An 18,102-nucleotide genomic window follows, 5' to 3' on the forward strand; every position below is an offset into this window, starting at 1 on the left:
ACGCCTCCTAGTTTAGTGTCATCTGCAAACTTGCTGAGAGTGCAGTCCACACCATCCTCCAGATCATTAATAAAGATATTAAACAAAACCGACCCCAGGACCGACCCTTGGGGCACTCCGCTTGAAACCGGCTGCCAACTAGACATGGAGCCATTGATCACTACCCGCTGAGCCCGACGATCTAGCCAGCTTTCTATCCACCTTACAGTCCATTCATCCAGCCCATACTTCTTTAACTTGGCAGCAAGAATACTGTGGGAGACCGTATCAAAAGCTTTGCTAAAGTCAAGGAATAACACATCCACTGCTTTCCCCTCATCCACAGAGCCAGTTATCTCATCATAGAAGGCAATTAGGTTAGTCAGGCACAACTTCCCCTTGGTGAATCCATGCTGACTGTTCCTGATCACTTTCCTCTCCTCTAAGTGTTTCATAATTGATTCCTTGAGGACCTGCTCCATAATTTTTCCAGGGACTGAGGTGAGGCTGACTGGCCTGTAGTTCCCCGGATCCTCCTTCTTCCCTTTTTTAAAGATGGGTACTACATTAGCCTTTTTCCAGTCATCTGGGACCTCCCCCGATTGTCATGAGATTTCAAAAATAATGGCTAATGGCTCTGCAATCTCATCCGCCAGCTCCTTTAGCATCCGGCCCCATGGACTTGTGCTCGTCCAGTTTTTCTAAATAGTCCCGAACCACTTCTTTCTCCACAGAGGGCTGGTCACCTTCTCCCCATATTGTGCTGCCCAGTGCAGCAGTCTGGGAGCTGACCTTGTTCGTGAAGACAGAGGCAAAAAAAGCATTGAGTACATTAGCTTTTTCCACATCCTCGTCACTAAGATACATTTTCCAGATCCAAAATAACTATTATTCCCACTGCTATTATATATTATATATTATAACTATTATAGCCCACAAATCAGGATAGTCATTATATAAATTCTTCTATTTACAAAGTAAAAAAGAAAGCCTTACCTTTGTTAAGTCATCAAGAATATTTTTTCGCTCTGTATTATTGTTACAACACCTAAGGACACTATACAAAATATCAACCAGAAAATCTGTCTCTTTCCTCCAGTCTTCTTTCAACCAAGCTATTAAATTGTGATGCAAAAACTGTACTGATGGATTTTCATGCTGAAGTTTTACATCTTCCTGGGATTCAGTCTGAGCAGCACTCATACCATTTTCCTGCTCTAACAGCACTTGAAAAACTCTGCTAGAAGGGAAGGAGTTGAGCAGAGCAGAGAGAAACTTTAAGTGCCGATCAGACTTCTGTTCACTGATATACACAATACTCAGTTCAGCAAGGCTACAGACTAAATCTTCTAAAGGTTCTTTCCTTCGAAACAAACTATGTGGTGGATCAGTCAGTATTTCAGATTCACCATTATTTGTCAGTTCAGCAGGCTTCCCATTCTCTGTGTTTATTTCACATTCATTCTCATCTGTAAATCTGATCTTTATGGTTCTTCTTTTGCTTGGTTTCATAGAGCTCTCTGGGCTCTGCAGAATTTGTAGCATACGGGATATAGCAACCAAAGATTTCTCATCAGCATCTGCTGCATCAACATGGAGTACATACATTTTTGAGAGACTGTCCCAGAAATTCGACAAGAGTCTCCGGAAAGTTTCAGCTGTGCCATCATCATTTAAGATTTCAGTCTTTGTTTCCCAGGAGCTCAGTGTTTCTGCTATTTGGTAAAACAATGGACCAATTTGTAACCTGGTCTCTTTAAGCACAGCTTCAATGAGAGGAATTAACTACAAACAGAAATGCAAGAAAGTTTTAGTAACTAAATGTTTACACAACTGGACAATAGTTTTAATATTGACAATCTCAGAAAGCTCTGCAAAACAGTGTTTAACATCTATTAAATATCAATTTAACAGCAATCCTGAAAACAGAATTAGCAAAATGTCTAACCCAACCAACCTCTTCTATTAAACATGTACAAACCGTTATCCATTACATTTATACTTTATTGTTAAAGACATTGAGGTTTCATACAATAATTCCGCACTCTGTCAGAGGGTTAGGTTTTATGGGAAGGAGGATATAAAAACACAGCTAAAATTATTTGTCCTTAAATTCTCTGGGATTTATTTTTAATTGGTGAATAAATTTGCATTGAAGTGTTTCACAGTTTTGTTCAAGTTAAAATTATGAAATTGCAAAACCGAGAACAAAAACTTTAAAAATATTTACATAATATATACCTGATCACATATAAGCATCTGCTGAATTTGTTTTTGTTCATCTTCTTCACCTAAATTCTGTAGCATGGCAAATCGTAAACACTCCATAAATGCAGATATAATTGCAGAACATTCTGAATGGCTAGCTATGGCTCGCTCATTTGACAACCTAAATACATGTAAATCAGGAGACATAAAAAGAAATAGTCATTGTTCCTTGATTACAATCTGATTACAGTGCTTTAATGTAATACCATAGGTGTTGTTCATTTGAGGAAAAAGGGATAAGAAAATCTATAAGTGACCTCAAAATAAAAATTCAGGAAAACAAGTTCTACATAAATCACAACTACAAACACGGGCATTTAAGCATGCTGCTCTTTAGCCTAGTTTACTTATTCATAAAAATACAATGAAGGATGAAACACATTTGTGGCTCAACAGACAAATGCAGCCTCTACTATTTAATTGAATCTAAAGTTTTAAATGCACCCATTATAGTGCCACTTTTTAAACCTATGTTTTTTGTGTGCAGTCTTGAAGAGAGAAAGGGACAAGGGATCATAGCAGGAAGGAGGAGACAGGCAGACAGTTTACAGAATTCAGTTTCTGATATCTACATATTTTAAAATGGTTTAAGTAACGTAACCTTCTTTTGATTTGTTTCCAAACATAAATAATTATTATAATAAATATTTCATCTAATATCATGAATTTGTGGCACATACCCTTGAATTATTGAGCTGAAAAAAGTCCTGTAAAAGTCCAGCTTTGGTTCTGTAATGCCATGAGGTACCTTGCTAATCAATGGCAAGAGATTAGGATATATAACAGTAGCTAGACCTCGTCCGCCTTCTCGAAGTACTGTCCATAATTTTGGCAGAACTCCTTTTTTGGCATTTACGTGACTCCAACAGTCCTACAGAAAGAAATAATTACAGGAATAAATTAAACCAGACTCAGTTGGTTTGGAAGAGCTCTCAGGTGGGTCATCTGGTCTAGCTCCATACACTGCAGTAAGAGCAAGCTATTACCAAATCTAAATTGCCCTGAGTATTTTTAAAACTCATTTTCTCTCTAAATATTTCCGTTTAAATTAGTGAATTTTAAGAAAAAGAAATAGAAATTAATGGAGATATCCCATCTCCTAGAACTGGAAGGGACCTTGAAAGGTCATCGAGTCCAGCCCCCTGCCTTCACTAGCAGGACCAAGTACTGATTTTGCTCCAGATCCCCAAGTGGCCCCCTCAAGGATTGAACTCACAATCCTGGGTTTAGCAGGCCAACGCTCAAACCACTGAGCTATCCCTCCCCCAAATTTTAAGATTTAGCAGACTTCAGAACAAAATCTTGTTTTAACACAGCAGAGATCTTCTGGGTAATCAACTTAAATCAAGAAGGTTTTGTCTTGAGTGATCTTTTGACCCATAATATTGCTTTGTAAAATAGCTTACTATAATATATTGCTACTTTTATGACAGTCCCAGGTTTAACTCACCACCTCCAAAAAACAAGTATTAGGTCTCATAAAGAGTCACTACAGTTATATGTATTAGTATTTTGCACTGAGTTTTAAATTATGAACTGTGACAAATCAACTATATGTACTGTATATACTCGTTCATAAGCTGAATATTTTTGGTAAAAAAGTGACGCATCAAAGAGCGGGGATCGGCTTATAAATGGGTCTACACCAAAATTTGATTATTTGAAACTCTATGGAATCATTGAATTGAATATCTAATACATTGTCGTTTTGTTTACCTGGAGCGTCTGCAGGCATGGAGCCCTTCAGCTCCTTGTGGCCATGGTTCACTGAGGGGCTCCGTGCCTGCGAACGCTTCAGGTAAACAAAACGTCCCAATCCGCCAGCGGCTTACCCTGACAGGCTGGGAACCAAAGGTTTCCAACCCCTGAAATAGGGTTGGCTTATGAAAGGGTCATACAGTTTTCGCTATTTTTACTTATCCATCTTGGGGGTCAGCTTATAACGAATGAGTATATACGGTATATATTTTTATTAAACCAGCTTCCTATTGGTGAGAGACACAAGCTTTCGAGCTTAGACAGAGCTCTTCTTCAGGTATGGCAAACTTACTCAGGGCTTCTCTTCATGTACAGTGCTGCATCTGCACTGCTGTGGCGCTTCAGTGAAGATGCTCCTATGTCAATGGAAGCACTTCTCCTGTTGGCGTAGTTAATCCACCTCCCCGAGAAGCAGTAACTATGTTGATGGGAGAAGCTCTGCTACTGACAAAGCGCTGTCTACATAGGGTGTTAGGTCTACCCCGAGTGATGTAATTATACCAATACAGGTCTGTAGTTTAGACCTGGCTTCAGAGTGTCACAGTTAAATACAAGGTGGAACAGATTGTTTAGCATAAGTAGTTAACGCACATTTCAATGGACCATTCAAAGTGAAGTGACACATTAACACCCTTCCAGTCATAGGGAGGAAAGGGAGGGAGGGAGTGGGAAGTAGCGGGGGAGGGCGGGCAGACGGGTTGTTAGTGGGCTATAGATTGTTGTAATAAACCCTAAATCCAGTGTCTTTATTCAGTCCATGCTTGTGCTGATGAGCTTGGAGAGGTTGGAAGGTTGTTTGAAGGCCAGAAGAAGTAGATCACATCATGGAATACCCTGAGAGAACCTGGTTCAATACCGAAATAAAACCCCCTCCAAATGCACACACCTAGTTGTCACCTACCACCCCCCACTGGAACCCATACAGAGTATCATCAAACAACTACAACCCATACTTTCCTGAATCCCCTCTTCAGGCTTTCAAACAAGCCCCCAACCTCTCCAAGCTCATCATCAGAACTAAGCTCCCCACAGACCAGGACGCACCAACTCAAAGCGGCACTAGAACCTGCCAGAACAACAGATGCAAAACCTGCAGACAAATCTCCATTGTTACAATGATCAACACCCTCGACAACACACCTGTAAAGATTCATGAGTCCTACATATGGCTATCACAATATTGGTGTACCTCATCCAGTGCACTAATGCCCCAATAGCAACTATGTGGGTGAAACCAGACAGACACTACGCTCTCAAATAAGCTCACACAGGAAAATGATAAAAGACAACCCCCCGCCACATCATCTGTGGGTGAACACTTTTCACAAAGCGAAATCTGACCTCTCAGCCCTCATCCTCAAAAAAATCCTGCACAACACTTTCAAAAGATGAGCCTGGGAGCTTAAATTCATAATTTTGCTAGACAACAAAAATCATGGACTGAATAGACTGTATGTCTGGCTTATTAAAATAATCTATAACCAACTAACAATTCCCGCCAGTTGCTTTCCCCCCTGCCTTCCTTCTCTCATCGGTGTAGTAGCATCTTCACTGAAGTGTAGACCAGCCCTGAGTAAGTTTCCCAGACCTGAAGAAGAGCTCTGTGTAAGCTCGAAAGCTTGTCTCTCTCACCAACAGACGTTGGTCCAATAACAGATATTACCTCACCCACCTTGCCTCTCTAATAATTTGGGACCAAAACAGCTACAACACTGCATTTTGAATGAAAGCCAACAGGCACAAAAAATATTCTAGGGGAAAAAAACATCATCAAAGTTACATTTATTATTTGTACTGATAATATATGAATAAACAGAAGGCTATTTTCATACATGATTATAGGTCATACCAACAATTACAAGATACATCAAACACCAATTACAAAAAGGACACTATGGAATTACTAAATGAAATTCTGGCCCCATTGAAGTCAATGGAAAATTTCCATTGACTTCAATGAAACCAGGATTTTATCTGAGGAGTGGAGTGGCTACAGTATCAGGCTCTAACTAAACAGTGAATAACGAACAACTTGCACCTCATTTTTTATAAATTCTAATAAATAATTCAACAGAGAAATATTTGTATTTTTAAAAGCTATTTTATATACTTATGAAGTTCTTAAATGTCACAACTTCATTTTAATTACACGCTAAATTCCTTTCTGCTTTTCAGAGATGGTGGACACACACAATTATTTACTTTTAACAGAGCTGTGAGTGCTGAGCACCTCTGAAAATCAGGTCCTGAGAGAGAGAGAGAGAGAGAGAGTGTGCGCGTGCGCTTAGTAGTACTAAGGGGTGCACAGTGGTTACTTTATTTTAAACTGATGATATCTTCCGCTTAACCCCAACCCGATGGCACTGGTATGATGTGAAAGGTTAAGTCTGAAATATCTGAACAGACCACTAGCCTCTGACTTATAACAAAAAGAAGTTCTCATTCAGTTTCCTACATTACCTCAATGGTAACAAGGATGTAAAGCACAGCTTCCCAAAGAGCTGGACACACCACTGCATCACTGTCATCAATACTGAGAAGAACTGCAGGACAAACTCTTGGTGCTTCAACTTTCATTGATTCAGGAAGGAGCTGACAGAAAGTAGAAACTAACTCAAAAAAAGCTGAGCGAACCTAAAGTAAGCCACAAAAACAAAATATTTCAATAACCACGGATTACAATATTTATTCACTTCTACAAATCAAAGGTCTAATTTCCCCATGCTTGTTAATTACATACTGTGATTTACTTTAAAAAGAAATGGTATATCAACATAGGCATGTCTGAAATACTACTTTTAGCACACTCAAAAATCAAAACAAATTTTCAGTTAGTGCACAGAGCTGTAAAAAAAAATTTTAAATAGGGACATTATGTGACAAAAGTTTTTTAATAGACCATATACTGGAAGAGAAGATTATATATGTTTTTAAAAGTACAACATTATGCAGAATGCTTATCTTCCTTTTATGGCATACCTTTTATCCATAAGCATCCCGAAATGCTTTGCCAGACTAAACGAATCATTTTATGCAACACTGAAATGCAATGCTGCAGTTGTTCTGCACTGATAAACACAAACAACAATTCTTGGCAGAATAAAGGTCAATCAAATAATTTAGAAAATTACCTGCCTAAATGTATCCATAAGTTTATGGAGCTTGCTTCTTCAACAAGAATTTTAAAGGGCTGTGTTTCAGCCACAAATTCCAAATAAGGAGATGCCTACCTCAAAGGAAGAAATGAACATATTGGAGGAGATTGCTCGGACACTTGTTTGCCTATAGCAGGGCCAATGTGTCTTGCGATTGGAAGACTGTTTTAAACACAGTTGGGCAAGGCACCTGGTTCTTTCTTTCTTCCACAATATTGGGGATGGCTTAGTGCCCTAAGTTTTCAAGGGTTGCTTTTGTAGAAAAAGCCTATACAAATAAAGATGGTATAAAAAGGTTCAGATACCTGAGGTACACTGTGCTTGCCATATTTCCAAAATTTGTTCTGAGATTGAAGGGGTATTAGCTTTTCTTCCAGTGAATGAATCTCGTTCTTTGGCAACATGCAAAGCAACTTCTTTAAGGCTAACAAGGAACATGTCAGAATTCGAAAGTATTTGGCTTCCCTTTCTTCCTCTGGTACAGTTCTCAGGTAAAAAACAAAAACAAGTTTAAAGCATTAATTGAAAACTAGCAAAATGTGTATATTCATATTCGTTAATGGGCTTCTCGTATGATTTGGTAAGAAAATCCTAGGATTCTTCCTAGAGATTGCAGCAGTGTGTATATAACTACACTGAACTTTCCATAAGTTGTGTATGTGTGTTAAACACATTTACATTGCAAAATTCTAGCTAAAACAGTATTTTCAGAAGTTCATTTTCCCCTTCTTTTGTTGTCTCCTCCTTGTGTCAAGTGATTCTGTCCTCCAGATACTCAATGATACACATGAATCAGATAGAAAGAATTACTTGACAATGGGTAAAATTTTCAGAAGTGAATTAGGAATTTTGATGCCTAAATCTCATTAAAAGTCAACAGAATTTAGACACTTGAATTTTTAGGTGCTTCTGAAAATTTTAGCCGCCACCACCATCACTGCTGCTGCCTGGCTTTGTTCCCCACCACGACACAGGGTTAAGTGTGCTGCTAGCCCAAAAGCACAGTTCTAGCAAGATTCCCAAGCACAATTGCCACCCATGGTAGTCTAGTGAAATACAGGCTGGTGTGGCAGCCTAGTTGTACAGGCTTGATGTGAAGTATAGAAAAAGGCACTTTCCTAGAAAAAACAATATTTTCTATAGAATTGCATAAGGCATAATATGTCTTCAGTTTAATGTACTTATTATTTTCTGCAAAAATCTACCACTTGTTCCCTTGTGAAATACATTTTACATCTATTGAAATTAACAGAATACAATTTTTGAAAGAAAAATTAAACTTTTAAACTACAAATTTGTAAGTAGAAAAACATACTGTGGGTCACTGAGTGTATCAGGTGTTTCTTTCAGAAGGTGATCTTGTAGTATCTAGATAAAATACATGAGATCATATTTTTTCATAGGTGAAAGTTAACCACAAGCTATAAGTTAGTCACATGAGAGTAAGCACAAAATAATGAAGCTTCAACATCCTTCTGATGCAGGCAGCTAGTTATTAGGCACATTTTACAAATGAGGAAACAAGGGTAAAGACAGTTGAATTGACCAACCCAGGTCATATGAGACAATGGCAGAGCCAGTGTCAGAACTTTGGTTTCCTGACTCCTAGTCCCATGATCTGACCACAGTTAGACCATACAGCCACTGTTCTGACAGCAAGTAGTCCCATCTCTCCAGAATTTAATTTTTTTTTTTAAAAACTCTATATCAAGGCTTTGTAATCACAAACCATCAATCTTATAATCTAATTTTTCCATACTTCAAATGGTTCTGCTCCAGACATAGATTTCCTAGTGTATATACATCTTGCACAGCACAAGGTACAACTACGCTTTCGGAAATTGGTCCAGACTACTACTGCAGTTAAACCAGTTCAGCTGAACATTTTGCCAGCATCTGTTGTCAGTGACAGGTAAGTGCTGTTTGGAACACACTTGGTGACTGAGCATCATCTGCTGTGCATATGGAAATGCATAGCAAAGAAATTAGTTCCTATACATCCACATAGCTCTACAGACCCATGCAGCCTCAGTGTGTATGAAAAATTAAGGGAGATATTGGGGAATGTATCCTCATCTCAATCTCCATTAGCATTAATAGGAGTTTCAGTTGAGAAGAGAGTATACCTTTCTGAATGCAAATGCAAAGAATGCATGAGTTAACATTGTCAAGAAAAAAAACCTTCTCTCTTCATTAACAGATGACAACTACTTGCATAAAGCTTTAAGGACATAGTATTCTCTAAACTCACATTCAGAACTTCTTCCTTACAAAATGCTACGGCTTCAGGTTGTTTACTTGAAGGGAAAGCTGTCTCAAATGCCACTTTAGCTGCCGATGCTGCAGGGGAGTAAGTATCACACTTAGCAATCAGCCAGTATCCCATGATACTTTTTAAATAAGGAGCCAAGTGTTTCTTTACTTTAAGAATAAGTTGCTCAAAAGCTTGCTGTGTTGCTTCTCGAACACGGCGGTCATGATCCTGTTTTAAAATAAAGATTTTTTAAAAGAAATACATTCTCTGATACCAAGAATACCAAAACACAAATTCTTTTGCTCTGCTATCATGTCCCAACTCCCCCCGCTCAAAACAAAAAGTTGTCTGTATTCAGTTGTATGGTTTCAAATTGAGTCCTTATATCCCAAACCTAAAGGCTTATATTCACTAATCCCCCATCCTTTTCATCAATGAAATGAGAAAATATTAGTCATAAACAATGCAAAACATTTCAGTTAATAATATCTAGAAGTAAAGTCTTAAGAACTAATAATTGATTTGGGGCATATATCTTCTAACTTTTAGTATTAATTGTTAATCATGCAAATAATCCTGTTGATTCAGTGACCTAAATGGGACCATTAGCTTGAATACAGATTGCAGAATCCAATCTTCATCATAGGAATGCCCTTCAATTTCTTAAACAACCTTTCTATATTAACAGTATTGTCATCAAAGGGAGTGGGGATAGGAAATAGAGGAATCATATCTTAAAACAACTTTGAATCATCTATGACAAGAGAAGATTAAGCTTGATAAGTTTATGGAGGGAATAGTTTGATGAGATAACGTGATTTTAGTCAATCAATCAACAGCATGCCATCACTGGTAAATAGTATCAATGGTCAATGAGGGTCTGGCTGGAGAATCTTGCCTGCATGCTCGGGGTTCTACTGATCGCCATATTTGGGGTCGGGAAGGAATTTTCCTCCAGGGAAGATGGGCAGAGGCCCTGGAGGTTTTTCGCCTTCCTCCGCAGCATGGGGCGGGGGTCGCTAGCTGGAGGATTCTCTGCGACTTGAAGTCTTTAAATCACAGGATTTGGGGACTTCAACAGCTGAATCAAGGGAAAGGGGGTGGGTCAGCTTTTGTGGCCTGCATCATGCGGGAGGTCAGACTAGATGATCATACTGGTCCCTTCTGACCTTAAAGTCTATGAGTCTAAGTGAGTTTGAGAATTTCTGTGATTTTTTTTAGATGCTGGAATACAGACAAGAGAGACAAACCACTGTCAGTGCAATTCTGTTCAGAGCATATTTGTCTCTTTAGTTTAGAGGCTATATTACACTTTGCTTAGAACAGTTCTATTGATTAAGCTGAATTAGAGAAATTAGTTACACCTCCATAAGTGTACAGCACTACACACCTTCCCAAAGGTTGAAGAGTATCCTAAAGATTACAAATACTTTGATGTAATATGAATACACTAAAAAGCAACAGAGGGTCCTGTGGCACCTTTAAGACTAACAGAAGTATTGGGAGCATACGCTTTCGTGGGTAAGAACGTCACTTCTTCAGATGCAAGTTACTTCTGTTAGTCTTAAAGGTGCCACAGGACCCTCTGTTGCTTTTTACAGATTCAGACCAACACGGCTACCCCTCTGATATATGAATACACTGGAATCCCTAAATGCAGACTATGGTCTATTTTACCAACATAACCATGAACCGTACATCAAAGCAGCATACCAAATAAGAGCTATAATCTTTGGATTCCATTAACTACTGTGGATAGCATAAAATATACAATATATGACTGTATTTATATTGTATCCATGTCTAGATTTTTCCCTTAATGTTCAAAAAAGGTTAGAACAAGAAAAGGTAAATAGGAAACTGCCTTCAATTAAGAAACTTTTCTCATTAGCATAAAAACATCTGGGAGTCTGCATGAACCCATGCATAATTGGATTTGTAAATCTCAAGCATTTGTTGGCACTGATATATTAGTAGATTTTTTATGTTCCATGGCTCCTAATAAGAATATAGGAATTTCTGAAACACATCAGAACAGACATCCATCTATTCCAGTATCCTACCTCCAATAGTGCCAGATGCTTCAGAGAAATATGCTAGAATTCTTATAAAGGACAATTATGGAGTAACCGATCCACAGGTGAAGTTTCTTCCCAGCTCCTGTTGGAGAACTGTTTATGCCCTAAATCATGAGGCTTTATATTCTTTAAATTATGTATCCTATCTCAGAACCGTGGATGTTCTCATTGACTACATAAGCATCTATGTGGACAAAGAGCTTTCTTATGCTGAAACCTGAAGCTGAAACACCTGGATAATGTTCATTTAAGGTGCTAGTGATTAAAAGCTTCTATCCATAGAGCAGGCACAGCACAGGCATGAGCAATGAAAACTTCCCCACGTTGCCCTGATGATGCGTCCCAGCCACTTAGGACCAAGTGCTTTTCTCCGAATTCTAAAAGTTTTTTTTGAAAACTAGCCAACCCACAAAAATATACAATTAGGTGTATCGATCTGATTGCCTTGTGGATTACCACAGAAACTGCCCAGAGCAATTTTATTTGTTGGTTTACTTCTGTCATAACCTAAGTCCTTTAATACTTACAAGTGAGATTTTACAGTAAATTCTTGGCCAGTAAGGAAGAACACCTTTAACAACTTCTGATTCTCTTTCCTTACACATCGCCCCAAACTCCTGCATAGCCTAAAATCAAAATACCAACAGCGTGGGATTAGAAAAATTGCAGGTGAATGTATATCTTAAAATTTACTAAATTTACCAACTAGTGCCTGGTACTGTAATTCTCATGAAACTAGAAATTGGTTCACTTCTTGCAATTGGGTCTAAAAACTCTAGTTAACTGGAGTTACTCTTGCAAATCCTCTTTGCATCAGAATCAGATGACAGACCTTTCTAAAGGTCTTCCAAAACATCTTAAAACTGCATACAATCAAAATCAAGCTTTCGAGGCATAAAAAAGTATTTCAAAGATGCTAAACAAATTACAGTATATGCTCTGGAGTTTGCTAGCGTGAAAGTAAAATTTATTATTTTAGTAGATTCCTTTCTAGCACTTTACACAAAAATATTCCCCTTCCCAAGCAAAATATCAAAAGAACCCTTGCACAAATGAATATTAGAACTAGATGTCTCAAATGTACGCTTGTTACATCCAACTTTGTCACAATTTTTTTTTAGATTCTATGGCTTAAACCATGATCTCACTGAAGTCAATGGGAGTTTTACCAATAACTTCAGTGGAACCAGGATTTCACCCTATAAACTTTCAAGTTATCTTTCTCTTAAAGGATGTTTAAAAAGTAAACTAAGGGATATAGGATACACATACTTTTAATTTTGTTATGACATCTCTTTTGGAGAGTTTTCGTAGCACCATTCGAAAATCAGCATCTACAAGGCTGTCTATTTCTTCTGCTCCTTGGACTGCAGGTACATATCCTAGATCACTCTGAGATGTTCCAAAGCCAATAAACCCAGGCACTGTTCCACGTTCCTTGGCAAGGAGCTCTGCAGCTCTGCCACTGCTGGAGGGCTGATATAACCAAGAGAGAGACGTCAATTAATTATTCATGTCCTTTTAAACCATTTTATTTCTTACTGAAATGTTGGTTTTGGAAACCATTTTCTTGCACAATCTAAATCATCACACTTGAAGAAATGACCCTGCAGGTTTGTGTCTTATAATTGATCTGCTGCTCCATGGAAAAAGTTTCACATTATATGCCTCATCATTAAGAAATTCTACCAGGGCTTTAAGTAGAGAAATCTGAAATGGTAATTTTATTTTTCAACCGTAGGTTCAATATTTTCATTAATTTTCACAATATAAAATTAACCCAAAGAGCAAAAAACAAACAAACCCCAAATCAGCAACAAATACAAAGGGGGCCAGAGAAGATTTAGGGGAATGGGGTACATCACAATGTCACATGACTTGTTGAATTATTATTGAAAATGATTGCTTTTCTTTAGTTTAGCTTCTCCTCTAACTTGTTCCAGTGAAGTTAATCCTGTGCTTATTTTAATCAGTGCCTCCCACTTCTTTAAGGCACTGAGACCAGATGTTCCAAAAAGATTGATGCTTTGAGGTGTTCCGTAGCAGATCTAGAGGTTTCAAATAGGACTGTCAAATTATTTAAAAAATTAATTGCGATTAATCAAGAGATTAAAAAATATAATTGTGATTAGTCGCAGTTTTAGTCGCTCTATTAAACAATAATAGAATACCATTTATTTAAATATTTTGGATGTTTTCTACATTTTCAAATATACTGATTTTAGTTACAACACAGAATAAAAAATGTACAGCGCTCACTTTATAGTATTTTTTATTACAGATACTTGCACTGTAAAAAAGATCAAAGAAATAGTATTTTTCAATTCACCTGATACAAGTACTGTAGTGCAATCTATCATGAAAGTGCACCTTACAAACGTAGATTATTATTTTTTGGTTACATAACTGCAAAACAATGTAAAACTTTGGAGCCTACAAGTCCACTCAGTCCTACTTTTTGTTCAGCCAATCACTAAGACAAACAAGTTTGTTTACATTTATGGGAGATAATGCTGCCCACTTCTTATTTACAATGTCACCTGTTAGTGAGAACACGTGTTTGCATAGAACGGTTGTAGCCGAAGTTAAATGGTATTTACATGCCAGATTTGCTAAACATTTATATGCTTCGGCCACCACTCTAGAGGACATGCTTCCACACTGATGAAGGGTTCTGCTTGATAATGGTCCAAAACAGTGTGGACTGACGCACGCTTATTTTCTTCATCTGAGTCAGATGCCACTAGCAGAAAGTTGATTTTCTTTTTTGGTGGTTCTGTAGTTTCTGCATCAAAGCGTTGCTCTTTTAAGACTTCTGACAGCATGTTCCACACCTCATCCTTCTCGGATTTTGGAAGGCACTTCAGATTCTTAAACCTTGGGTCGAGTGCTGTAGTTATCTTTAGAAATCTCACATTAGTACCTTCTTTGTGTTTTGTCAAATCTGCAGTGAAAGTGTTCTTAAATCAAACAACATGTGCTGGGTCGTCATTGAAAACTGCTAGAACATGAAATATATGGCAGAATGTGGTAAAGCCATAGAGCAGGAGACATATAATTCTCCCTCAAGGAGGTCAGTCACAAATTTAATTAAGGCTTTTTTTTTTTTTTTAAACAAGGGTCATCAGTGAACACGTACACTTTGTATTCTGTGTTGTAACTGAAATCAATATATTTTAAAATGTAGAAAAGCATCCAAAAATATTTTTAATAAATTTCAGTTGGTATTCTATTATTGTTTAACAGGACAATTAAAACTGTGATGAATCACAATTAATTTCTTTAATCAAATTAGTTTATTTTGAGTTAATCACTTGAGTTAACTGCAATTAATTAACAGCCCTTGTTCCTAAGGTTCAGCAAAAGTGTAGCAAAGTATCAGCTGACTTTCACAAGTTGTTGGTGTTTTCTTTTAAAAAAACAAAAAACAAATAACAATAGAAATGTTGTGATCATTAGGCATAAAATTACTACAGACATGGTGGCTAAGCTACACTTGATGTGGCCACCATAACTTTGAACTGAGTAATTTCTGTGAATTTAAAATCTGTCATAATGATGCATTTCCCAGCGTTCCTTTGTCTTCCCTAATATAAACACATAGCAGTGTGTACATATTAAAAAAAAAACCTACCCAAACTAAACATTACACTGCACACATAATTCTTCCCCTGGGAAGAGAATGAACAAACCACACATGATAGATGTCACATCACTTCTGGATTGCACTCAGCTCCAGATCCACAGAGGTATTTAGGTAAAGCCCTGTGCGGATACAAAATTTGTATCCACATCCGATCCGCAAACATGGTCCACGGATATCTGCAGATTTGCAGTGCTCTACATATAAAATTTGGATCTGCATCCATTCACAATCCACAAACATGGTCCGTCGATATCTGCAGATATAAAGTGGATATCTACAGATTTGCAGGGTTCTATATCTAGGCTCCTACCTTCCACTGAAACTAAATACCTCTGTGAATCTTGGCCTCAGATACCATGCTGATGTGGCACTAGAAGAGTCTATACAGAACAGAAGCTGAAAACTTGTACATTTAAAATAAATTAAGTGTAATTACAGATACTACATTAGTTCAAGACCCGTGCCAATTTGTGATCACATCTTTCTCTTCTTAAAAGAAGTCTCTTACCCACAGCTGTCTGAAAAGGCCTGCACAAGCAACAGAGGAAATGAGGTCGTGAGCCCACAGACGTTTATGCACATACTTAACTTTGCATATGACTAGCCCCAATGAAAAGTCACCATCTTACACCAGGCAATCATGCTAGTCCTGCCAGTTCTACTAGCAGACAAGAATCCACCTATGGAGATGACAGGCGCCTGAAGGCAGTACTGTATTTCAGGATGGTCACATTGCTTGCTGAGTCTCTGCAAGCTGCATCCCCAATTTAAATATAAAAGGGTTTTCTACCTGCTTTGTTTTACACCGGTTGACTGCAGGTCATGGTCCCCATGTGAATTAACAAAAAAGTGAGAGCAGGCATACAAATTTGGGTAGCCAATTATTTCCTTGTGGACGATAACAGACTTTAGAGCAGTGGTTCTCAACATGAGGCTCGTGGGCCACTTGTGGCCCAATCAGCAACCGGATGTGGCCCATGTGACATCCTCAGGGCCATACAGCTAGTATATATATTGTGTGGACATATGGCCCATGTAATACATAGAGAGATGCATATGCAGCCCACAATGGTAAACAGATTGAGAACCACTGCTTTAGAGTATGGCCTGTGAACCTGTGTAACATTTCAGATTGTGGTCAGAAGGGACCTCTGATCTCCTGGCCTCCTAACACAGGCCACAGAATTCCACCCACCGACTCCTGCAAAGGAAGGAATTATTCCCTCAAGCATGTAAGCAAGCACTATTGCTCTTTAGACCAGACTACACTAGACATTTTTGGGGATGTAGCCATGTTGGCTAAGGATATGGTTTTTTACAACATTGGTATAGGACCAAAAGCCCTAGTGTAGCTGCAGTTGTCCCAGCATAAACATGTTTTTGTTAGTATGGTTTATTTCATTGGGGGTAATGGTTATGAACAACACCCAGAAAAGCACTTATTTGCCCATATACTGTGCATCGCCACCGGCTGGGTTTGCCACTGGTGAACCTTTTCTAGCACAGCCCTGACCTTGGCAGCTTAGATTGGGTGGGTAACACCTGTTAGAAAGATCTCCAGTCTCAGGTGAGCAGGAGCGTCCCAGCCCCCTGCTCTTCTCTTCCAAAGGCCGATCACCCGGGCCCAGTGTCACTCCCAGACACGCATGCCCCATGGCTGTGGGGCTGGGACCCCATGGGCAGACCAAGGGAAGGGGGTGACACCGCCGCTTACCCCCTAGGCCTAGACGTCCCCCACCGCACAGACTGGGGAAGGGGCCAGTCAACCCCCTGCTCCTGGGGGTTGGAGCGGCCTGGACCCCCAAGGTGAGGGGCCGCCGCCCGCACCGGGCGGACTCACCCGCACGTTGCCCTTGGTTCGCTGCTTGTTCTTCCCCCCCATGGCGGCGGCGGCGGCGCAGCAGGAAGCGGCCGAGTGGGACCCGCAGACAGCCGAGCCGGGCCGGGCCGGGAGGAGCGGCCGGGGCGGGGGCGGCGCTTGCAGGCCGGGGAGCCTCCCCCAGGCGCGGAGGAGGGTGGGGACCGTGCCATGGCGGGGGGAGGGGAGATTCCGCTGCCTGCACCGCCCGCCCCACGCTGAGCCCCCCTCGGGCTGCTGCCCCCAGACCCGCGGGGCCCGTGAGCCCTGGAGGCACCCCCCCGCTTTCCCTGCCACAACAACGCGCCCCCGCGTCCGGGGAGGCTACCATGGTCTGGTCGCTTTTCCACCACCATCGCCAATGCCTGGCACTTGGAAAAGCAGGAGTCAGGTCCCCCAAATCATCAACTGCCTTAAAAATCAGGTTTTTTTTTTTTTTTAACAAATAATAAATGTTAGGTTTTTATGTCCCGTCTGGATTTCATGCCTCCAGGGTACACTGGGTACACGTTTTTGCTTTTGTCCTTAATAATGAGGCCAGGGATAGAAATATTTTTTATTTATTGTAACGAAAATTGAGATTCCTATAAAATCATTTGATTCCAGGAACTGGGGCTTGAACAAAAAAACAACACATGCCACAAGATTTGGTAATACTGTTTTTCACAGATGTAGAATTTCCTTCACCAACATTTCACCTTCCCCAGCTGGCATGCAAGGTACAGGGTGCTGGCTGGCTGATTGCCACTGACCCAGAGATGGCAGCTTGTCCATGATGTTACTGTGTATGGACAGACAGCAGACTCCCATATCTGTCACACTTCATTAAACTGCACACTTTACAAGCCACTATTTGCCCTTCAATACCTTTAAGCCTTCATATAGGGCTTGATCCAAAATCCACTGAAATTAATGAAAGTTCTTCAATTTACTTAAATGGGCCAATTATTGCACTTTAATTTAAATGGCGACCAAAGAGAGAAATCTGAAAGTACATACCGTAAAGCTTCCTAAAGTGTCATAACATAGCCTTTCAGAAGATAAATGCATGAAAGTACTTACAACAGGAGTATGCACAAACGTACATTTTGATGTACATTAAGTGC

The 18,102-nt window shown here is 39.5% G+C and overlaps 1 protein-coding gene across 1 annotated transcript in view; it reads right to left on the bottom strand.

The window, feature by feature from the left end:
• LTN1 (listerin E3 ubiquitin protein ligase 1) overlaps window positions 1–17,092 on the bottom strand; it is a 42,523-nt gene extending 25,431 nt beyond the window's left edge. The window contains exons 1-10 of the mRNA XM_034793307.1: window positions 16,979–17,092; window positions 12,765–12,968; window positions 12,020–12,118; window positions 9,412–9,642; window positions 8,476–8,528; window positions 7,466–7,646; window positions 6,466–6,639; window positions 2,928–3,118; window positions 2,221–2,368; window positions 976–1,764 (exon numbers count right to left, since the gene is read on the bottom strand). Coding sequence (XP_034649198.1) covers window positions 976–1,764; window positions 2,221–2,368; window positions 2,928–3,118; window positions 6,466–6,639; window positions 7,466–7,646; window positions 8,476–8,528; window positions 9,412–9,642; window positions 12,020–12,118; window positions 12,765–12,968; window positions 16,979–17,020 — 2,112 coding nt within the window. The 5' untranslated portion in view covers window positions 17,021–17,092. The remainder of the gene's footprint in view (window positions 1–975; window positions 1,765–2,220; window positions 2,369–2,927; window positions 3,119–6,465; window positions 6,640–7,465; window positions 7,647–8,475; window positions 8,529–9,411; window positions 9,643–12,019; window positions 12,119–12,764; window positions 12,969–16,978) is intronic.
• Window positions 17,093–18,102: the final 1,010 nt, after the last annotated feature.

The sequence above is a fragment of the Trachemys scripta genome, chromosome 1 (genome assembly GCF_013100865.1).
Source record: "Trachemys scripta elegans isolate TJP31775 chromosome 1, CAS_Tse_1.0, whole genome shotgun sequence".
Lineage (NCBI taxonomy): Eukaryota > Metazoa > Chordata > Testudines > Emydidae > Trachemys > Trachemys scripta.